This window comes from Microcaecilia unicolor, chromosome 3 (genome assembly GCF_901765095.1).
Source record: "Microcaecilia unicolor chromosome 3, aMicUni1.1, whole genome shotgun sequence".
NCBI lineage: Eukaryota > Metazoa > Chordata > Amphibia > Gymnophiona > Siphonopidae > Microcaecilia > Microcaecilia unicolor.
Window position 1 is genome coordinate 146,888,278 of NC_044033.1, and position 24,593 is coordinate 146,912,870.

The 24,593-nt window shown below is 41.0% G+C and overlaps 1 protein-coding gene across 1 annotated transcript in view; it reads right to left on the reverse strand.

The window, feature by feature from the left end:
* TTC13 (tetratricopeptide repeat domain 13) overlaps window positions 1–24,593 on the reverse strand; it is a 182,176-nt gene that overhangs the window by 55,541 nt on the left and 102,042 nt on the right. The window contains 3 exon segments of the mRNA XM_030194686.1: window positions 1,703–1,795; window positions 3,368–3,500; window positions 21,141–21,271. Of these exon segments, the coding sequence (XP_030050546.1) occupies window positions 1,703–1,795; window positions 3,368–3,500; window positions 21,141–21,271 (357 nt within the window).

Below are 24,593 nucleotides of genomic sequence, written 5' to 3' on the forward strand. Positions count from 1 at the left end.
CTGCTCCCTTTCATCCAGCGACTGCCCTCTTTCTCTCCACTTCCATTAACTGTCTGCCCTTTTTCTTTCCCCCTTCCTTCCAGAATGTCCCTTTCTTTCTCTTTCCATCCAGCCTCTGCCCTCCTCTTCCTTCTTCCATCTAGCGTGTGCTCTCCTCTCTGCCTTCAAATCCAGTGTCTGCCCCTCTCTCATTTCCATCCAGCCTCTGCCCTCCTGCTCCCCCCTTCCATTCAGTGTCTGCCCCCTTTTCTCTTCTCTTTCTCCCCTTCCATCCAGTGCCCCCCTCTCTCCTCATTTCCATCTGTTTGCCCTCTCTCTCCCCCTCTTTCCATCCATCATCTGCTGTCCTTCTCTTCTCCTTCTATTCAATGTCTGCTCTCCTTCACTCCCCCTTCCAGCATCTGTCTTCCTTACCTCTCCCCTTCCATCCAGAGTGTGTTCTCTTTCTCTTCCTCCTTCCATTCAGCACCTGACCTCCTTATCTTTCCCCTTCAACATCTGCCCCCTCTCTCTCATTTCTATCTAGTGTCTGTCCTTCTCCCATCCAGCCTCTGTTCCCTCTCTGTTCCTCCCCCCCCAAACAATTGCCTCCTCTCTGTTCCCCACTCCCGTCCTGACAGCCATGCCGCTGCTGCTTCTCTAGACTAGTATCAGCAGTGGCCGGCTCTGCCCTGGAACAGGAAGTGACGTCCAAGGGGGCAGGACCTGCAGCCACACCTATGGAGAGTCTGGCCCCAAAGTGAGTATAGCTTCTTTTGCTGCTACTGCTGCTCATCTAAAGAAGCAAGAGTGGCAGGCAGGGGCAGGAGTAGAGGCAGGAGAGAGGTGAGTAAAGTCCCAGTGCCCATGCTCTGCAGCAGTGGAGAACTGCTGTGTGGCAACTGAAAAAACGGCATGCAGTCAAGCAGCATAGCGCTAACATTGGCAGGGAGCCAGAATGCACTTGAGGTGGGCACAAATGCATTATATCACATGATGAATGCATGTGACTTGGTATGTCTGGAATTGGACAGTTATTTATGTTCAAGTAATGTTGACTATGTTTTATCATTTTGGAAAAACAAGCAAAAGTGCTGGCCAAAACCAGCAAGAAACTTGTACGGGAGATCTTGTGTATTCCTGCTACCAGCCATGTCTTCTGAGAGCAAATTTTCTACTGTGGGAAGGACTATGGAAGAAAGGAGAACTTGACTGAATCCTGAAATTGTTGATGACTTATTTGTTCACAGATTAAAATCATAACAGTTTAATGTTTTTCTTTGGTTATAGGCTACAAAAGGTCTTACATAACATATATAACTGCAGAACATGCAAGGGCGTGGTCAGAGCTTGCAGAGAACAAGGTGAGAGTGGGGTCAAAGTTGCAGAGACAGGGTGGGGATGGGGTTTGAGTTTGTGAGGACAATCTTTGTTCCTGTGTAATTCTCTAGTGTGGGAGTCTAAACAACTAACAGTCTAAACAAAATATACAGAAAATGACTAAATTAAATGTTCTTTTGACTTCCAAAGTAAGCTATACAATGTTGTATCCATGGTTGTGTATTTCAATATAGCTTATCATTCAACTTTGATGGAGGTATGTAACCCTCTCCATGGTTTGTATTTCTATCGAATATTGCTGGATGCCTACTGTTGCTAAAAAAAAGTCAGGTATGCATTTCATAACACACAATAAACAAGTGTTAAGCTTTTATTTACATACCTGATTAGATTAATGTGGTTATTAAAGCCCCTACTAAGACTATGAGCTGGCATCTTGTCTAACCACAGAACAGGTTGGTCTGGATCAGATATCCTACAAAATAAAGTATGTTAAAAGCAATGCAATTTAAAAGCCTTAGATGTTTTACAAACTGTTGTATTCTGTAATTTTCAAAATTTTAAACTGTCTGTTCTTTAGGCTTCACCGTAATATTAACTTTCAACCTGTAATTGAGCAAACAAATGTTTTGATCGGTAACTCCTCCAAACTGTTCTTCCATTTAAACAAAAATCGCCTAGGTAAAGAGGGTTCAAAGCATCCAGAAAGCAAAAGTTGCTTGCCTGTTTTCAGAAAACACCTGGTACAGGTAAGTAACTTTGCTCTGTTGAAGACAAGATCGATATCGCACTGACTGGCTAGTCTTATGCTCTGAAAGAGAACGTATTCAAATAGTTTGCATGGGGCAAGAAAAGGGATCTTGGGACTTGTCCTTACATCAGAAAACAAAGCTCTTATTTAATAACATGAGGCCTCCTGGTAGATTCCCCTCTAGAAGTCAGAAGAGCTTGAAGACCATCTCATTAGATAAACTGAGATCAAATCATATCACCTTTGCCACCCAGGCTATTGGAGTTAGAGACTGGAATTTAACATGGAGGAGCCAATCCTTGGTTTTCTGTATAATCACGTCTGATGAAAAAAAAATGCAGCATGATGGGTTCAATAAAGCACATCTACAGAAGGAGAGGGAACCAAGCCCATCTTGAAGAAAAAGGAACTATAAGTATCAAGGCTCTCCAGTCATAATCTAAAGAAAAACAGCTGTTCTAATTTGCTCTTTCATTGCTAAGACAGAATCAAGAACCACACCTAGTCTGCCAACTTTTTATGGATCACCAATCTGCATGTTGTTAAGGTAGGCAATTCTATAACTGAGCATCACAATTTGTGACTGTCGCTCCTGCGCTAGCGATTCCCACGTGGTAAATGAGAGGAAGCCCATAGGAATTGAATGGGCTTCCTCTCATTTGCCACACCAACAACTGGTAGTGTGGCATTGTAAAAGACACCCTAAAGTAGCAAATCCAAAATGTCGAGAATAGCCAATTTTTCATGTCATGAGTCCATAAGAAGTCTGAAAAAGTTACGTTAGAACTTCTGCAACTTTTTAAATTTTTTCACATTAAAGGTTGGAGTTTGGACTATTGCATTACAAAACTGTTTAATAGAATTCACTAAAACCTCATTTTATTTGTTTTTGGTGATTTTAAAATCACCTTTCCCAGAGGTGGTCACATTTAGGTGCCTAGATAGTATGCTGAGCACTAATTCTATAATGGCATCTAGGAACCAAGATTCTGTTGTAGAATACTAGCGTAAATCAGAATCAATGTGCCTACACTATCTGCATTTTGCTTTATTTCAGCTCTGTGTGACAAGATCACACTTGATACAGAATCATGTGGTCTCATTTATCCAATCAGAATGCTCAAGTTCTCCTATAAACAAATCCAGAAAAAGACATTCTATGCAATATGGACATCCTAGATCCCTGGAGAATCTCTTTTGCATAAAGCTTTCTTTTCTTCTTTGGGCTCATCTGTGTGATCCCGTGCCACTAAACATTCTAGGTGGCTTGGTATTCCTTTGTTCTTTTACAATTACCTTCTCCACTTTACAGCAATATCAAACATATCTCTCCACTGCATCAGCCTCGTCTTCCCATTCATTCGAATTTTTGAATTTGTCCATGTTCGATGTACAGCTTGCATTACTTCCAGTGCTGCCAACCCCATTGCTGTCAAACAAAAAATATTTTTGAAGAAATGTATAAAATTAAAACCTCCAGGCTCACCAAACATCTTTACCATGTATTTTAAAAGCCCTTATGACATTAGCAGCATAACGTTTCAAAACAATTTTAAGTGTACAAATGAATAATTCTTGTACTGCAAGCTTTTGCTCAAAAAATAAACATTTGATTGTTTATAATACACTATGGGGCTCATTTTCAAAAGAAGAAAAATGTCTCAAAAACGGCATAAAGTGGTATTTGGTTGTTTTTCTATGAAAAATGTCCAAATCTTGATTTTCAAAACTCGGATTTGAGATGCTTTTTCTGCACTGTGCCCAAATCACAAGGGGGTGTGTTGGGGACAGGATTTTGGCATTTCCAAAAATTGGATGTTTTTCTGCCATAATGAAATAAAGCAAAAACGTTCAGGGCTAAAAGTTAGATGTTTTGATCTAGAACTGTTTCAATCACGCCTAACCCACAAAAAGTGCCCTAAAGGACCAGATGACCACTGGAGGGATTTAAGGCATGACACCCCCCTTACTTCCCCAGTGGCCACTGACCCCTCCCACCCTCCCCCAAAGATGTGAAAGAAACAGTACATACCAGCCTCTATGACACCTTCAGATGTTATGGCCAGTCCTATTACAGCAGCAAGCAGGTCCCTGGAGTGGTCTAATGGTTGATGGACTGTAGAAAAGGGGACCCAGTTTCATAACCTACTCTAACTGGTATACTTATGGCGGAAAGTGTGAGTCCTCCAAAACCCACCAAAAACCTAATGTACCTACATATGGGTGACACTTGCAGGCATATGGGATATTGTAGTGGTGTACAGTTGGGTACAGTAGGTTTTTGGTGGGTTTTGGAGGGCTCAGTATACAATATAATGGGGTAACAGCGAGATGTATACCTAGGACTTTTTACATGAAGTCCACTGAGTGCCCCCTAGGGTGCTCCACTGCTCTGCTGGGATGTCCGTGTGGCCAGTCTACTAAGAATGATGCCCCCCCACCATGGCTTGTTTTTGTGCATTTCTCCATTGGACATTTTTTTTTGGTTTAATAGTCCTAAGAAATACACATTGAGCACAAAAACATCTAGCAAATGACCATTTTGAAACAAAAATGTGGACATTTTTCTGGTTTGAAAATGGCCATGTTTCGAAAAATGTCCAAAATCAGATTTAGATGGCATAGCGAAACTGCCCCTCCATATTTTTCAATGTTGTGCCCCAAAGTCAAGACAGGTTATTAAGCTGGTCTTACCCTTCCAATGAAAATATATAATTGTTGTCAGTTTGCTTAGATAAGAGATTTTATTTTAATCAATATAGTGTGGATCAAAGTAACAATCCTAAAACAGATGACAGAAAATTGAATTTAGCTCATGCCTTTTTAGTAGTAGTTTAAGGCATGTTGCAGTCAGGTACAGTAGGCATTTTCTCTGTCCCTGGAGGGCTTAAAATCTAAACCCTGGGGGGGGGGGGGGGGGGGGGGGGTTAGATTTTAAGCCCTGCAGGGACAGAGAAAATACCTACTGTACCTTTTCCTTTTCAACTTGTATAGGGCCCCACTGCCTTGATTGCTTGAAAAGTCTGATCTTGATTTATTTCTTCACGGATTATATTTAACTGGTCACCTATTTTTTTTTCAACAGATCAGGTGACAGTTATATCAAAATTGAATCAGTATCTTGAGAGAGTGGTGACATGATAAGATTAAAACTAATACAGAAAATACCTCTGCACTGTCTAGAAAAAAAAAACAATCAAAACAACCTAACTGAAATACAAGTATGGTAATAAAAGTAGTTCAGCAGATCAAAAGTTTAGGTGTCATGTTTAATCCACATTTGTCCATAATCCTGTAAGTGTCCCTGGTGGTTTGTGCCTGCTTTAACTACTTATAACTAATTTGACAGCTACGACCATATTAAACTCACTCCAATTTGGCAAAGATTACCCTTCTTTAGAAAACATGCAGATTAGATTAATGCAACACACTGACCAGCACTAATCTTAAGCGAGTTCAGTTACTGCAAAATATAGATAATCTTTTGATGACAGCAAGGAAGGTAGAGAAATGTTTATGCTATCCCAGTGGTTCTCAACCTTTTTTCAGTCGGGACATAACGGATAGATAATGCTTGCATATGTGACACATTGCATATATGACCTTCACGGACCTTTGTTTGGATACAGTATGGCAATGTATCAACAAAAAAACCCTATCTCCCCCCAGCAACATGCGCAGATCATAACTTGCATATTTTCTCCATGGAAGCTGCAATACAAAAATAATTAAATTGAAAAAAACTTTGATTCTCACGTCATCAGAGTGTAATAGCAACATAAATTTCTCCACTACCATGTATGTTGTGAAATACAAAACCTGAAAAAATCTTAACTCAAAATACATGTAGCAAATCTACCATACAACAGTCACATTTTATGATTCAAACAACATGAACTCTACCTAAGAACAGACAGAACTATAATTATTATATAGGTCTCTAGAATACTTGGTCTGTTTTACCTACTAGAGGTAAAACAGACAAGTGGAACTCTGTAGCAGTTCTACAAAAAAAAAACTGCATTTCCTGTTCTAATGAACAAAATGTAAAGACATCTGTGTTGCACATTTCCTAAAGCTAAATTGGACAGGGTAAATCCACTATTTCTGAGATAAGCAGTATAAAATGTTTACTACTTTTTGGGGATCTTGCCAGGTATTTGTGACCTGGATCGGCCACTGTTGGAAACAGGATGCTGGGCTTGATGAAACTTTGGTCTGTCTCATCAGCATGGCAATACTTATGTACGAACATATTCCATCTAATAAATTCAAAATAAAACACTTGTTTCTACTTTTGTTCTCTGGGCATTTTATTTTTTGAAGCATGTTGGACCCAGTCTCTCTTTTCTGTTTTCTTCTCTTCTGCTCTCTTTCTAGTGGGTGCTGTCCATTTGTCTCTTCTCTACTTCCTCCTATCTTTTTCCATTTCCTCAATACATCTGTCTCTGACATATTTCCTCTGTATCTTTTTTGTCACACTCCAGTCCTCCACTTATACTTCACTTACCCATCAACTTTCCATCTCCTCCTCTTGCTCCCTAGCTCTCCTGTCTCACTCTTTCCCTAGCTTCCTATTCACTTCTCTTTCACCCACTTCCTATTACAATACTCTCTGTACTCACCATCCTCCACTTACTCATCTCCTTGAGAATCCCCATGGACTCTTCCACATGGTTCCACCATGCCAAACATCTTCCCTCCCTCCTGCTTCCTACACCCTTATAGCCAAGCATTTCACTTTCCCCTCTCTCTATCAGGGCCAGCTTAATCTATGGACCAGGTGAGGCTCTGGCTTAGGGCGCCAGAAATAAAGGGTGCCAGACACCTGAGTTTGTGATGTCACTGGCCCTATAGGTTAAGCAGGCTCACAGCTAACCTGGCAGTGTTGCATGTGCAGGGAAAAAAAGAAGAGTAAGCAACCCCTTCCTCTTTCTGTCCCAGGCCACATTCCCTCATCTACCTTTAAAGGCAGTTTTCCCCTCCCAAACACACAGCGTTTCACCTAACAATACCTGCATCAGCACCCCAGCCTCTCTCTTCTGCTGTGCCCTGGCCCCTCCTTTGATATAACTTCCGGGTTCCACAGAGGTGCAGCAGAGGGAAGACGAATGGACTGAAACACTGTCATTATTCAAGAGGGGGAAACTGCCTTTAAAGGTAGGCCAGGGGAGGATGGCCAGAGGGGGGCGTGCCAATGGGAGGGCACCAAACCAAAAGTTGGCTCAGGGCATAACCATCCCTTGAGCTGTCCTTGCACCTATGTTCCAGCATTTCCCTGTCCTCTCTCCCTTCCCCTCCACCTCTATGGACCAGCACAAAATCAATAGTAAAGAAAAGAGAAACAGGGCGTGTCAAGATGGCGACACGCAGTTGAACGAGGATAGAGCCTTTCTTGTATCGACGCCGACTAAAGAAATTTTTCCTACGATGCCTCATACAAAAAGAAAGGGAACGGTCCGGGGAGAAGCTTCGACAAGATGGTGGAGGCTATTATTAAGAATAAAATTGCAGAGCATATACAAAAACATGGACTGATGAGACAAAGTCAGCACGGATTTAGTGAAGGGAAGTCTTGCCTCACCAATCTAATGCATTTTTTGAGGGGGTAAGCAAACATGTGGACAATGGGGAGCCGGTTGATATTGTATATCTGGATTTTCAGAAGGCGTTTGACAAAGTGCCGCACGAAAGACTCCTGAAGAAATTGCAGAGTCATGGAATCGGAGGTAGGGTATTATTATGGATTAAGAACTGGTTGAAAGATAGGAAGCAGAGAGTAGGATTGCGTGGCCAGTATTCTCAGTGGAGGAGGGTAGTTAGTGGGGTCCCGCAGGGGTCTGTGCTGGGTCCGTTGCTTTTTAATGTATTTATAAATGACCTAGAGATGGGAATAACTAGTGAGGTAATTAAATTCGCCGATGACACAAAATTATTCAGGGTCGTCAAGTCGCAGGAGGAATGTGAACGATTACAGGAGGACCTTGCGAGACTGGGAGAATGGGCGTGCAAGTGGCAGATGAAGTTCAATGTTGACAAGTGCAAAGTGATGCATGTGGGTAAGAGGAACCCGAATTATAGCTATGTCTTGCAAGGTTCCGCGTTAGGAGTTACGGATCAAGAAAGGGATCTGGGTGTCGTCGTCGATGATACGCTGAAACCTTCTGCTCAGTGTGCTGCTGCGGCTAGGAAAGCGAATAGAATGTTGGGTGTTATTAAGAAGGGTATGGAGTCCAGGTGTGCGGATGTTATAATGCCGTTGTATCGCTCCATGGTGCGACCGCACCTGGAGTATTGTGTTCAGTACTGGTCTCCGTATCTCAAAAAAGATATAGTAGAATTGGAAAAGGTACAGCGAAGGGCGACGAAAATGATAGTGGGGATGGGACGACTTTCCTATGAAGAGAGGCTGAGAAGGCTAGGGCTTTTCAGCTTGGAGAAGAGACGGCTGAGGGGAGATATGATAGAAGTGTATAAAATAATGAGTGGAATGGATCGGGTGGATGTGAAGCGACTGTTCACGCTATCCAAAAATACTAGGACTAGAGGGCATGAGTTGAAGCTACAGTGTGGTAAATTTAAAACGAATCGGAGAAAATTTTTCTTCACCCAACGTGTAATTAGACTCTGGAATTCATTGCCGGAGAACGTGGTACGGGCGGTTAGCTTGACGGAGTTTAAAAAGGGGTTAGATAGATTCCTAAAGGACAAGTCCATAGACCGCTATTAAATGGACTGGAAAAATTCCTCATTTTTAGGTATAACTTGTCTGGAATGTTTTTATGTTTGGGGAGCGTGCCAGGTGCCCTTGACCTGGATTGGCCACTGTCGGTGACAGGATGCTGGGCTAGATGGACCTTTGGTCTTTCCCAGTATGGCACTACTTATGTACTTATGTACTTATGACAACCCGGACATCTTCCCTTTGTCAGGCGTCGATTGAAAGGTACACCTCGCGAATTTCCACCCAGGACGTCGCGAGGGGTCCGGCTCTCCTCAAGGCAGGGGAAAACCTTGAGGACTTGGACCTGGATGTCACTCTCTCACCTCCGGCGCTTCATCCGCCGCTCCCTCCCGACAGCCGCCAGAACCAGAGAGGATTACCCGAAACCGGAGTGTTTGCTGGGACTACCTCGATCGAAGGTACTGGAAAGGTGGTATGTGCAGGTGAGCTGGAACCTTTGAGCTCCGGCGACGAATTGAAGCTATTGAAAGCAGCTTCGGGAACGGTGTCGTTGGAGAGCATTTGGATTGTTCTCCAACAGTTGGCAGCTACCGTAGAGAAATCCACAAAGGAAATTTCTACACTTGTGAGTACCATGAACACTTTTTCTGAATCTCTGGCGAATATTAGAACAGATTTCTCCACACAAACTAAGGAGATTAAACAAGATGTTAAAAAACTACAAGATTTATCCTCAGAAATGATTAAAGATAAACTTATAATTAAAAGAAGGATTGAACAAATTGAAAACCATAATCGGAGACTTAATTTGCGTATCTTAAATTTCCCAAGAGAGATAGGAATATCACCACTGGAAGTCTTTAAAAAATACTTGATTGAAGTTCTGAGATATTCCCCTGAAACTTTACCTCCGGTAAATAAAGTTTACTACATTCAAAACAAAAATTCCTCAGGAAAAGAAATCTTGGAAGGAAATTTGAATATATCTGAACTGTTAGAAGTTTCTTTATCCGAACAGTCTGAAAGAATGACATTATTTGTTCAATTAGTTTTTCAACAGGACATTGAAGCGTTAAAAAAATATACTTTCGAAAGATGAATGAAATGTTTTATGGTAAAACAGTAAGAATATATCAAGATGTGACAAAGCAGACACAAGAACTTAGGAAATTGTTTCTGAGTATGAGAAAGGAAACTTTAGATATAGGTGCTTCGTACTATCTGAATTACCCTAGTAAGTGTGTTTTGAAATATCAAGGAATAAAATACATATTTTTTCAGCCAGAGCAATTAAGAGTGTTTCTGGATTCAAGGAAACTACCTGCGGAAGCTAACAACTGATTAGAAGTATTTGTAATAGGTGAGAAAATGCGTGTTAAGCTTTTTCCTAAATTATACCTGTTTTGATTTCCCCATTCTTTGTTTCATGCCCCCCTCTTACTTGTCTATTTGTGATTTAAAGAAGACATACAATATATGATTACAAAAGTTTTCTTTGGATATTTTATCCTAATGTTTATTTAGGGTCTGTTTTTTCTGTAACAAGTTTTTCTTGTGATGTAAAATTTTGAAATTATAAATAAAGAATTAAAAAAAAAAGAAAAGAGAAACAGACAACACAATTGTCACAGAGGAGAGCAAAAGCAATAGAAAACTACAGCAGAGGGTGCAGACTTGGCGCTCCAACATGGGCCCCTAGCAGAACAAAGGAGAAATGTCAGTTGGAATGCATACGTGTGTCTAAACAAGTGGGTCTTGAGGGTTGCCTTAAACTCTTGGTGTGACGATAGCATACATAAACCAACAGGGAGAGCGCATTCCATAGAGTTGGGCCCACAACGTTAAACACATCAACCAAAAAACATTCAAAAAAATCTGGTGAAATGAGGGAATGATCAGCAAGTTTTGCTGTGAAGAGCCAAGCATTCGTTCGTAGACATACAGGATCAAAGGAAAGAATCTGGGGTTAGCCTGACATACAGATCTTATGAACCTGGGGTTACATATCATATTTGCGATCTCCCATAATCAACTTGATGGCCATATTCTGAATAAGCTTTTGACACAGTCCTGAAATCAACACATTGAAGTAATCAAGATGCGAGATCACCAATGCGGAGTGTTTTGGGTTCCAGAAAAGGGCAAAGAGTCCTGATCTGGTGTTTATAAAAACATTTATTTTTAACTCTGCTAGTGGCGTCCACATGTAGAAGGAGTGCGCCCAAGGAGCAAGTCATGCTCCTTGGGCAAGCTCCTTGGGGTGACCACTGGACGACAAATGGTGAGTAGTTTAATAGGGTTGTATTTTATGCTTCTTTCCTTTTCTTTTAAACCCATTCAACGTCTAATTGTTTCATGATCTGAGGTACCCTCGCTGATTGCGACAACTATGTCCACTTTTACTATGGTCTGGGGCCATCGTCCCCCCTACCTGCCCCGCGTTTCCCAATCTTCATGTCTTTCACTACACTTCTCCTGACTCTAACCCGCTTCCTCCTTGCCTCCCGCAGTTCCATTATCTACTACTACAGCTCCAGCTATGGTTCTCTTTTTCTCTTGTTTGTTGCTCAATTGCAGAGCACTCCGCTCTAAGACCACGCTGGTTCAAGACTTACTTCATCACCGGCCCAAGAGCTCTTCTGTTTTTTTCACTGAAACTTGGCTGCGTGATGGTGGGGACCCGGTTCTCACTCAATGTTTTCCTTCAGCCTATTCTGTTTTCTCCACGAAGTTATGGGAAGAGGGGTGGGGGTATTGCTCTTCTTGCACCATTGGATTATCCTCAGCTTATGCTTGTTTCCCCTCCTTTAAATATTCTTTTGGTCTATCTCCCCCTGAATCCTTCAACTTCGGATCAAGACTCATTTCTTCCTTTCCTGTCTGAGACTGTCCTCCAATATCAGAATCTGCTTGTTCTTGGTGTTCATTTTGACAATCCATCACATTCTTTTGATAGACAAGTTTGCTCACTTTTCTCCGACTTCAATCTGGTTCAGCATGTCCACTTCCCAACCCACTCTGCAGCGCATGCACTGGATTTAGTTCTTACTTCCCATTCCAATACACTGTCTGTTTCAGATTTTTCAGCTATTTCCCTGTCTTGGTCTGACCATGTTCTCCTGGCTTTTCAAGTTTCTTTGTCTAGTTCCCTTCCATCTTCATTCTCTACCTCTTCCCCTTCACGTTTTCAGTTTTCCCCCTGACCCACCTTCTATTCCTCCACTCTTTACTGTCTTTCCCGCGGACTTCTTCTTTCTCCCACTATCATCCCAGGTGACTACCTAGGAAGCTTCTCTTTCCATTGCCCTTGCTCTTCATACTCAGACAAGGCAGCATGGCAACTGTTGTCCAGCTTCCACAAAACCCTGGTATGATGGTAACTGTTGGCCCTTGAAATGACAACTTCGTATTTTGGAGTGCTGTTGGAGGAAATCTAAATCACCAGAGGCCCTTGACGTTTACTGGGCTCAGCTGGCTCATTATCGGTCCTCGCTACAGGAGGTTAGATGGGTCAATTATACATGCCTCGTTTGTAAGGCTCCCAAATGCCCAAAGCAACATTTTTCTGAAGTGTCTCATGTCTCTGGTCTATCTACTGTTCCTTCAATTCCTCCTAGCCCAGGATTTTGCTAATTTCTTTGTTTTTAAAGTCTCTTCTTTTCATGTCTCCTGCCTGAGTTTTCCTCTACCTTTGCTCTCTTTTCCTCCTTCCCTCCACTCCAGGTTTCATGCTCTGCCCCTGTGGCCTCATCCTAGTCTGTTTTCTTTACCTTCTCTTATGATGTTTGAGAAGGTACTGTTAGGAAAACTACCTATACTCTGGACCATGCCTCTTCACCATGACTTCTGGATTCCAGGCATGGTCTTGCACCTCTAGCCAGGCTATGATTGTGAATAGACTATTCTTGGTATCATTCCAGATGGATGGAAATCAGCTGTTGTATGCCCAATCTTGAAAGGTAGGTCTCTGGATAATTCTTTGGTTTCTAATTTCCGTCCAGTGTCTCACGTTTTTTCTAGCCAAACTTCTAGAGATTTGAGTTCTTACAACTTACTCAACACGTTGAGGCATTTAATGTCCTTCACTTCTTTCAATCAGGCTTCTATAAAGATCATTTTATCGAGACTATTATTGCTTCTCTGCTAAACAACTGCTGCTCTGCTATAGATTGGGGTAAAGATGTTTTGCTCATTTCTTTAGATCTATCGGCTGCTTTTGATCTGGTGAGTCACTCTTCTGCTTTTCTCGCTTGGCGGCACTGGGTGTCATTGGATCTGTACATTCTTGGCTTACTTCATTTCTTACCGACAGAACGTTTTCTGTGTCACTCCCCTCCTCTTCTTCGACTGTCCTCCCCTTACCTTACGGTGTTCTTCAGGGTTTGGTTCTTTCCCATGTATTTTAACATTTTTCTTAGTCTACTGGTATTGCTAATTCAAGAATCATAAATTTGGTGTTATATGTACGCCAATGATATCTTATTGGTTTCTCCACAGGATCCTGCGAACCTTGATTTTTACCTTACTTCAGTCCTGTTTGGATAGGATAGCCACAAGGCTCTCAGATAATCACCTGGTCCTTAATCCACAGAAAACTGTCGCTTTGTGGGTCACTGGTCATCAATCTTTCCCCACAACTGGACCTCTTCTGCAAGGGAATCCTACTGTTCTGATTGATACTTTCAAGTACTTAGTGGTCTACTTTGACTCAGCTCTCACTTTCTGTGTTCAGATTTCAGCTGTTACCAAATCCTGTTTCTGCTCCCTGTATTTAATCCATTCTATTCGTCCTTTTTTAGATGGAGAGATGTGCCACACTGCTCTTTCCTTCAAAATTGGATTATTGCAACATCATTTATAGAGGACTATCTTTGCTTGCCCTCAAGAAACTCCAGATGGTTCAGAACACTGCGATTTGCCCGGGGATTTAACAACTGTTTTGAACTGCTGACAATGGAATTCAAGTCTGAATGAGCATGCACCTTATAGCCGCATTGTGGATGGACACACACTAAGATAAGGACTCCTGTAGGACGTATTTGCACATACCTTAAGATAAGTAGAGTACTCTTTTGCTCTTCTACCTCTAAAGTACATGCAATTGAAACAAGATATTACAATTAGTAAAACTTGATCACTGATATATAGAGAGGGAGTTTAGAGTGCGATGATGTTATATCGGGCAATTTAACACAGTGTATACTGTATACAAGTCCTGCAGGACAGCCCTCTGTCACTGAGCACTTTTGCATATTTTTAAAAAAAGAAAAAAATATAGCACAATAGTATCACACATAATTTGTATGTTAACTAAATGAATGTTGGTGGTTTTTATAAGTTACAATTACATTTTGTCTGTCAGACCCACGACCATTCTTCTAACTTTTGAAGATCCCTTCTCATTGTTTCTACTCCCTCCAGGGTATCCCACTCTATTGGCTATCTTCGTGTTATCTGCAAAAAAAAAAAAAAAAAACCTTTTCTTCCAATCCTTCAGCAATATCTACTATATATATATATATATATATATATATATATATATATATATATATATATATATATATATATTAGACGACGGCAGAAAAAGACCTTCACGGTCCACCCAGTCTGCCCAACAAGATAAACTCACATGTGCCATTTTTTGTGTATACCTCCTGACATTTTTCTTGAGTCTGCCCCCCTTCAATCTCATTTCATGTCCTCTCGTTCTACCGCCTTCCCATCTCCGGAAAAGGTTCGTTTGCGGATTCATACCTTTCAAATATTTGAACGTCTGTATCATATCACCCCTGTTTCTCCTTTCCTCCAGGGTATAGATGTTCAGGTCAACAAGTCTCTCCTCATACGTCTTGTAATGCAAATCCCATACCATTCTCGTAGCTTTTCTTTGCACCGCTTCCATTTTTTTTAACATCCTTCACAAGATACGGCCTCCAAAACTGAACACAATACTCCAGGTGGGGCCTCACCAACGTCTTATACAGGGGTATTAAAACCTCTTTTCATCTGCTGGTCACACCTCTCTCTATACAACCTAGCAATCTTCTAGCTACAGCCACCGCCTTGTCACACTGTTTCGTCACCTTCAGGTCCTCAGATAATATCACCCCAAGATCCCTCTCCCCGTCCGTACCTATCAGACTCTCACCGCCTAACACATACGTCTCCCATGGATTTCTATTCCCTAAGTGCATCACTTTGCATTTCTTCGCATTGAATTTTAATTGCCAAACGTTAGACCATTCTTCTAGCTTCCGCAGATCTTTTTTCATGCTTTCCACTCCCTCCGGAGTGTCCACTCTGTTGCAAATGTTATTAAACAGAATAGGCCCCAGCACCGACCCCTGAGGAACTCCACTGCTCACCTTCCTTTCCTCTAGCGGATTCCACTTACCATCACCCTCTGCCACCTGTCAGTTAACCAGTTTCCTATCCAGTTCACCACTTTTGGTCCTATGTTCAGCCCTTTCAGCTTATTCACGAGTCTTCTGTGGGGCACCGTATCAAACGCTTTGCTGAAATCCAAGTAGATTACATGTAGCATACATCTTTCATCCAGTTCTTTGGTCACCCAGTCAAAGAAGTCAATAAGATTCATTTGGCAGGATTTTCCTTTGGTAAAGCCATGTTGCCTCGGGTCCTGTAACCCGTTGGCTTCTAGAAAGTTAACTATCCACTGCATACGCCATCTGGCAACCAGCGTCCAATGAAGAAGGTCGTGCTTCTATGATACCAGAGACCAGAGACCAGTCTTTTCTCACTCCTGTAATGGCCGCATATGAGCCCCTGCCCATGGCACCACTTCCATTACCACCACCACGACTCTAGAACCTGGATGTAGTCCCAGACCCTGAGCTTGCCTTGACTGAGAAGACAAATCTGTTGAACAAGTTTTGACCTCCTACTTTCCATTCGGAAGTTCCTCTCCCTTGCTGTGTCGAATATCCTGCTTTCCATTCGGAAGATCCTCTCCCTTGCTGTGTCGAATAGAACACCCAGATACTCTTGAGTCTGTGATAAAGTTAGTCTGCTCTTCTCCAAGTTGATCGCCCAACCCAATAACAGAAGACAGACAGACAACTTTGTCCATCACCGACACGCTGTCTGAACAGGATGTATGAATGAGCCGATTGTTGAGATACAGATGAACTTCGATTAACCTTGGTAAATTTTCTTGGTGCTGTGGCGAGACTGAACTGGAAGTGACAGTGTTTGCTTTAGACCCCCCACTTGGGCAGATAACCTACCCAGCTCTTTTCTCCTGTCTCTAGGAGAGGTCATGGAACCTCACAGACAAAAGGTTATAGTCTGTATATAGCAAAGGCCTTCATGATATCTAAAGTCCATTCCTTTCTAAATTCCAGCCGTAAGTGTTTTTATTTTCTTTTGATATTTATATTGACATTTCTTCAGTTTATTTTTTAGTATTTTTACTGTAATTAGCTAAGGCTTATTATTTCTTGCTTTACCATGAATTGATCTATTGTAAACCGCTTTGGTGCCTTGTGGTGTAAGACGGTATATGAAATGACTAAATCAAATAATCACAGTGGACCTTTACTGGGACTGTCTTACCCCACTCAAGCATCTTTGGCCTTTTTATTAGAAAAGCATTAAATCATAGGTTAACAGGTCATCATAAATCATAAGAAACACTCTATAGATAATCACTGGTTCAGGTCAGTAGAAATTCAGGGCACAGTTTAACTGCAAGCAATTCCAGTAAAGAATCCAGCTATTTTAGAATGAGGAACTCTTTGCAGCAAGGTTTTAACCCCATCTGGGAGCATTGCTGGTTTCTAAAGCATGCTAAAACTGCTTCTAAACAGTGACTCTTGCAATATTTGTGGCTGCTTGGCCACTGGCCTGAGACTGGATTTCTGATCACTTTTCTTCTGCTTTTAAAGACTGTTTTAAACTCTGCTGAGCTGAAATATATAAGCTGTTTTCTTTGAGTAAAACTATGCTGGAACCTGCTGAACCATACTGCTGACAACCAGGCTAGTACTGTCTACTGTCTTGAAAATCGAGATTGAATGCCCTCTGAAAATGGATGATCAAAGACTTTCGGCTTATCCTCCAGCAACCACTATGGCTTAGTTTCCCCAGTTCTTTCATCAAGTTACTGAGATCTTCGCCACACAGCCACTTGTCCCAAAAGGGAAGTTTAACTACTCGTGACTATGATGCTGCATCCGCTGCCCAATGCAACTACCAGAGTTGCCATGACAGTCAAAGACATACTGCTGGTCGTAACATGTCATAAATAGCATCTGCCAAGTAGGCCAACCTCATTTCCAGCTGGGTGTTATGGTGCCCATCTTGTGCTGCAGACTGCTGATGCCACTTCAGACATGCTCTAGCAATGAACGAGCTACATGCTGTCAATGAAAGGCCCAAAGAGGACACTTCAAAGGCTTGTTTCAGGGAACCTTCTAGCTTCCTATTCCAACAGAAAGCTGGTCTTCTCTCCCTCATAACAAGGGAGTCCACTCTTGGAAGCTGCAATTTCTCATTCTCCTACAGAATCAATGAGTAAAGGTGAGCAATGGATCTTTCCACTCTCAGTCCCGCGTCCGGTGATTCTGCTGTAATCAGGTCTTGAATGTCAGGATGCATTCGGAAGGTCTTAGAAGGACCTCTAAGCCTACTTATGATAGACGAAGATGGAACTCCTGATTGCAAAGCAGAAAGCTCCTCAATGGAATGCACCACCAAAGCCTCAGATATAAAAAAATACTCTCCTCTTTATGAAACAACCTCAGTACTTTTGGGTTGTCTCCCTCCTCTAACAGCTCCTTCAATGATGGCTCTTCTGAATAGACCTAGGCCACATCAGATAAGGAGGAAGAAGCAGAGATAGACCTCCAGAAATGGACAGATGAGGCTAAATGAGATCTCTTAGGCGCTGGAGGGGCAGCAGGGTGAGAAATTGAAGCACCTTGTAGCAGCTCTGTCCCTGCATCAGTAAATAGGCCTAGTGTAAGAGTAATATAAACTCCAGAGAAAACACAAATCCCAATACAGCCAAATGCTCGGTCGGGCCCTGAGCTTGTGAAATGGTTGCTGTACTCCACAAATGATCAAACTGTTCCTCACTGTCAGATGGCCCTCACAAAATGGCACCCATTCCCACACTCTCCTGCATCAAACTGTGCACTGTCCCTGCCAAAGACCCAAAGTCCCTTGCATATTCAGATGTTGCACCAAATCCAAAGATGTACTGCCATTGACTGTTTCCTCCCATGTCCCGTGGGATTCTTGGCTTGCATGCACTGCAACGCCCTGACGCTGGTTGACAGGAGTTGTCATTCTGACTGGCACAAGTGCAGCACAACGCAGTCCCTCGCAGCGAGTCAGGATCCCCTCCCCTGCACCAAGCGAGTCAAACTTTAGTTGGACTTACCATTGCTAGCTGCTCCCTCTAAGCTCACAGTCCCCACAAGCCATATCCCAGATGAGAAAGAATCAGGACAGATACTCTGTCCCTCACTCTCCAGTAAAGATATTTCCTTTTTTTTTTTTTTAAGGTTGTAGTGCTGGATAAGGAAAGCTCCATAGGAAACACTGGAGAGGTGAAGAGAGGGAAGAAGTAAATTCGTAGGGCACCAGAAACGGGGATCTGAAGACCTCCAGATATAACTCTGCAGACTCAAGCCACCCAGACTCAAATTTGGATAAACTGCCTAAAACTAGGTATTAGATGGTATATAAATTTTTAACATAAATAAATAAATAAAAAAAATAAAGCTCAACTGGGGACCAGTTGACCATCTGGATCAGGAGCAAATTGCTCAGAACTGGAGGCTGAAAAGTTTGTCCATCCACCTGCTGGTAATAGAAAATACTGAGGAGCTGGACTGGATGCCAAGAGAAAGATGTCTCAGCTCATTTTTTAGTTCTCTATTCGCCATAAGTTCTGGAATAGTGGGAAGCTACATAATTAAACATCATTTTGTCACCCTTAGCATTTCTTATTCAATCTTTGGGGCTTACTACATTCATTTATAATGATGATATACAAATCTCAAGCTCTTTAGATCCTACAGACATTCATACATACTGATGATGCACATTAGATCCTACAGACATTCATACTATCCAGTCTATCAACACAAAATTGGATGCCATTGCAGACTGGCTTAAGGGCCAATCAGTTTATTTTGAATCTGTCTAAAACCAAAGCTATGCTGTTCTCCGATACTAGTGCTGTTTCTCTTAGCAGCCCTCTTTGCATGTCTGATTCCCCCATAGCAATGGTAGACTCTAAAAATTATAGGTGTCACTTTAGACTGCCAACTGAATTTTCAGAAACATGTTTCACTATTGATAAGGAATTGTTTTTCAAACAAATTAATTTGCTCTATGTGCTCTCTCCTCAACTATTATGCCCTCTGTATACTAACCCACTCTGTAGTGCTTAGCAATCTTTTCCAAGACTTCACCTGAAAGATTTGAAACGTCAATACCAAATATGGCAGGGTCTAGATCATTTATGGCGATCAGCGGAACAATGTTACTCCCTTGGCCTGCAGGATCTCCTACAAGATTCTTGTACTAGAACATCAGAATCAATCCTCTATATTCTTATCTCAACATCTGACCCCATATACCTCAGGCAGAGTTTTACAATCAGCAGATCACACACTTTTAACTATTCCTTTATTTTGTAAAATATACTAGGAGTGTAAATATGATTTTAAGAGTGACTTAAATTTAGAGTTGATTGCTCCATACATACATATAAGAGGAGATCATTCAAGTGTAGGGCCCACAGCAAGGAACTCATTGTTCCATGCTGTGAGCCCTACACTTGAATGATTTTCCCTTATATTTATGTATGGAGGAATCAACTCTAAATTTAAGTCACTCTTAAAACCATATTTTTGATGAGAGAACATCTTAATAGTTAAGATAATAGACTACTAGCTCTGGACCTTCGGTGACCCTGTGTATTGCAGCATACAGTTCCTTTTTCTCTCTCATTTGCTTTTCTAACTAATGTAATGTAATTTTACTTCTTTTTTCTGTTTTTTCTTTTAAATGTTAACCATTTAGTTGATTTTTTATGATAAGCGGTATATGAAAAATAAACTGAATCTTAAATAAATTGAAGACTAGGGAGCACATATATTCATTATGGCGATTCATAGACTTTTTTGGTTACAAGCAGGGCACTATTTAAAATGAGCAGCTTTTTTTCTGTCAACTACAGAGGGAAATGTGCCAGCCAAATTAAAAGATACTATTTTACAGAAAAATAGTTTCATTCTTTATCTATGAGGAGGCTGAGATACAAAAAAGAAGAAAATGGCTAATACGAAGAAATAAAATTAAGAGAGAAACCACCATATGATCAAAGATCTGGAGAGAAGTGATTTTATGCAAGAAAACTACATTTATCTCATTCTACAGAAAAAGACTGTGCGGCCTCATGGCTGCTTGGTGGTGACTACACATGAGCAGAAAGCCTTTCTTGGCATTTCCAGATCAAGCTAATAATGGTCTGTATTTGACACCATCGGACATTGTCACCACCATGTGCTTCTGATTAATCTTGCATGTCTATAGAGATTTCTTTCTAGAGCAGATAAATGAAACAAAAAGAATACTGGATGAATTAGGACACCCAGAAATAGGACCAAAGGGAGATAAAGCCAAACACAAAAATCAATATACTGAAGCTTTAAAACTAGGGAAGAGAGAGGGAACTGGATTTAGCTTATGCCTCTCTCAGAAGTTCAAGGCAAGTAACCTTCAGGTATAGGTATTTTTTTCTGTCCCTGAAAGATTTATAATTTAAGGAGTCAATATTTAAAGCAATTTAACCAAATGGCACCTGGTCAGTTAAATCACCTGTTTGAGGATAACTGGTCATATTCAGTGGCGCTTAACCAGCTAGTGCCACTGAAAATGACTTTAGTGCCCAATTCGAAATCAGCTATTTTGGGGGCATTCTGGAGGCGGAGTCAGCACTTAGCCGGTTTAAGTGCTGATATTCAGCATTTAGCCAGCCAAGAGGACCGCATAAAAGTCAGTCATCTTTATGCGGTTCGCCATAGCCATTTAAGTGCTGAATATCGCACTTAATCGGCTACGGTTTCATCGGCTCCGCAAACCTGTTAATTCAATGCTAGAGCCCTGACATGTCCTGGCATTGAATTTCCAGGTATAACACTGGTGGCGATCAACAAAACGCTGAGAGCCACCTGCTAAATATTGACTCTTAAGTTTGTATCCGAAGCAATAGATGGTTAAGTGGCTTGCCCAAAATTATAAGGTGTGGCAGTAGGATCTGAATCTGACTTCCCTGGTTCTCAGCCCACTGCTCTAGCCATTGTGCTACAGCTCCTTTTAGTTTTTGGCAAATAGCTTCAAACCTACCTCTATGTATCCTCTTATTTGGCAGAAAACCAGGTGCTTCATATTGCATCAGAGAACCAAGACGATCAGCCACACAAACAAGTTCTTGTACCTCTGGCTTATAGCTCTCAAAATTTTGAGGCAGTACATCTCTTAAAGGGGGGAAAAAAGTAACATTTTGATTACATACAGAAAATGCAGTGCTTTAAAGGCCTTTATCTATAGTTTTAAGGCACCAGTACTACTTGGATTCCTCAAAATATCAACTTGTTCTTTGACATCTTTCCTCTTTTGGTTTTATTTAAAAAAATTCTTATAGTTTTATATTTGTTTTGAAATATAGAAGGTAATTTTATAAGAGGGTACTGATTTAGGAGGGCAGAGTCAACGCCTAATTAGGCACTAAGATACATAGATGTAAGTGGCAGAAATCGCGCACATACAGTTGCTTTTAAACCAGTATATCTGCCTGCACCAAGATTATTCACATATGCACATACATTAGCAAATTTTATAATCTATGTGCATACTTTTGAACTCCGCCCATGCTCTATTCAAACTCTGCCCCTGTACACAGTACATGTCATCATGTCATGGTGTACACTTTTACACTAGTTGGAATTTTATAAGAGGCCGTTTAGCAAACATGACTTTATAAAATTATCTCCTGTGTTAGCATGAGCAAGGGTTGGGCTCAGAGCCTCCACAAACAGCCATACAAAGGGTTAAAAACAAAACAAAAAAACAACACTCTTCATTAATGTTCAACAATGTATGCTGAAGCCTGTTTACTTCATAGATGTGGTAAATTGAAAAATAAAGTCTCTTGAAAGTCGGTTACAATATTCACAAGGGCCCGTTAGGCCCTATAGTCATAGTGTGCACTTGACTACAGTATTAGACCCAGGCCTGGTTCCAGTCAAACCACAAAAGGATCAGGACTGTCACAAGGTTCCAAGATAAAGTATTTCCAACCTTAGCCAGTCTTCTGTTACCTTACATATAGGTTTTAAAAGCATATGTCTTTATCTTCCCTCGACTTCCCTGGCTTGTCTATATCCTGGAGTTTTATCTACTCTATCTGAACTACATTCTCCCTGCTGAGCCCTCAAGAGTTAGGCTTCTTAATGTGGTCCTGTGGGAGAGTATTAAGGGGAACTGGTGACTTCCTATACACTCCATCACATCTCCATACCTTTGTAAACTTTATAGTTTTATAGTTATATGTAGTATATCAAGTAAAATAATAATAATGATGATGTCAATGTCATTTTTTCTATTCACAATACAATAGTATCTCTCTTATGTAGCTGCACAATAATGAGGATAAGCAACAGAATTTGAAACTTTCAGATATCAATGTCCTCTCAAGAATTTAATTTATGCGGCTAACGATTTTTATGATTAGCTAAATATAAAAGTGACCATACTATAAGTGAGTACTTTCTTCTAGACTCCCTAATGCAGTACCTCGTGAGGGCCTATTCTATAACAGCATCTGGGTACCAAGATGCCATTATAGAATAGTTACATAACTCGATATTGGTGCCCCTTACAGTTAGTCGTGTGCAGTTACACTAGCCATTGACATGGCATAACTGCAGGTGAGTAAATAGGACAAAAGGTGTGCATAACTTACAGTAAACTGTAAGTTATACATATAACCCTCAGCTTACCTATGCTCCACCCATACATACACGCTCCTTTGCAGTTATACACTAGGGTACTTTCAAAGGCCCTTATAAAATAGCGCTCAGTATGTTGACATGTGTAAGTGCTACTTTTCTCTACACTAATGTGTGCAAAGGGACATGTATCCATAATAGCCCAGTTATAGAATTTCTCTTATATAGTGTTTTACTTGAAAAAAAATATACAGTTATATCACTTATCTAAAAAGTAGACAGCATATTTTTGATAGTCCATAATCTAGGAGCTCTTTTTTCCTGCAATTCAATATCTGCCAGAGAATTTGTTAGTTCTTGCACAACGCTACAAAACCTAGAGCTGCTTCCTTTAACCCTGGCCCTAGTCTTACGGAATCCTCAATACCGCATTGCACTTTCCCACATTTTTCTCCTCTCCAGGCCATTTTTATATCTTTCTTATCTGTGTAGTTCTTTTCCTTTTTGTGGTTTTTTTTATAGCTGTACGCCACTGAGATCCTACTGGCTAAATGGTATATCAAATTTTGTTGTAAATAATTTTATTAATATTACCAAACAGAACAGATAATATAAGTGAACCACAGCATATAAAGCAAATGAGGCGTAAGACATCAAGCAGAGAGAACAGTTACATTAAACGGCAAAAAGGGGGGGGGAAGGGTGAAACCTCACTCCCCCCAACATCAACCCCCACCCCACACCAAAAAAACCCCCAGAAAGTTAAACAAACAGTTACATTATAATTGTAGGTCATTGACTATAAGGTGGCAGTCATTAAATGTACGGTTCCCAGATGGCCCAACAGTGACATTTACGTTTCGCTGTAAGTCAGGCATCACATCCCTCCATAACAAGCAAGGTATGGAACATGTTCTTCCAGTGCCAAAACATAGGCAAGGTGTCAAGGAATATCAAATTTTAATAGACTAAACTAAACTTTATAAACACTTGCTCAGCCAAAATACATACTTTCTCCTTCCCTGTTGGACCACAATGTACTTTTCATCTATTAGCTATATCATTCTCTAGAACCATCATTTGTTGTACACTTCTTCCACCCTACCCCTAGCCAATATACAGTGACAAATGTAACTTATGTCACTATTTCAGAGCTCAGGCATTATTGGGGGACCACCACTGGGAATACAGCTTTTAGACATTCCACAGTTACAACTCATATATAATACCATAGTGAAACTGATTCATGGGGCCAAGAAGTAGGATCATTTTACACCACTTCCACAGAAAAAAAAAACACTGGCTGTTCATCACATATAATAACTTTCAAAATTCTAACGCTTGACCATTAAGACCTATTACTCGGGACTTCCGTTTTTTTTTAACAATCTCAATTGATACCTTATTATACTACACATCTAGAATATTAAGCTCTACTCAACAGAATCACTTAGTCATAACTTCATATCACCAGATTTGCTTAGAAAACAACTGAGACTCAGTTTTTAGCATAACCGTCTTGACAACTCGCTGCCAGACCATCTGTATTTGGAACCCTCTTTAACATTTAAAAAGGGGCTAAAAACATTTGTATTTGCTGACATACACAAAGGTTGACTGATTTAGAAATATTACAAGGTGAAAGCAGTAGAGTACACTGGCGTTGACCACAGGATGCACAGAATTCTTCTTTGTCCACGGACACTATGTATTTGTACCTTAACTATCCTGTTACTTTGAATTGTTTATATTATTATTTTTATACATTGTTTTGAAGGTAATTACCATATGGTGGTATAGCAAATGAATATAAACTTGGAAACTTAGGGGGCAGCTGATGTAGGAGAGG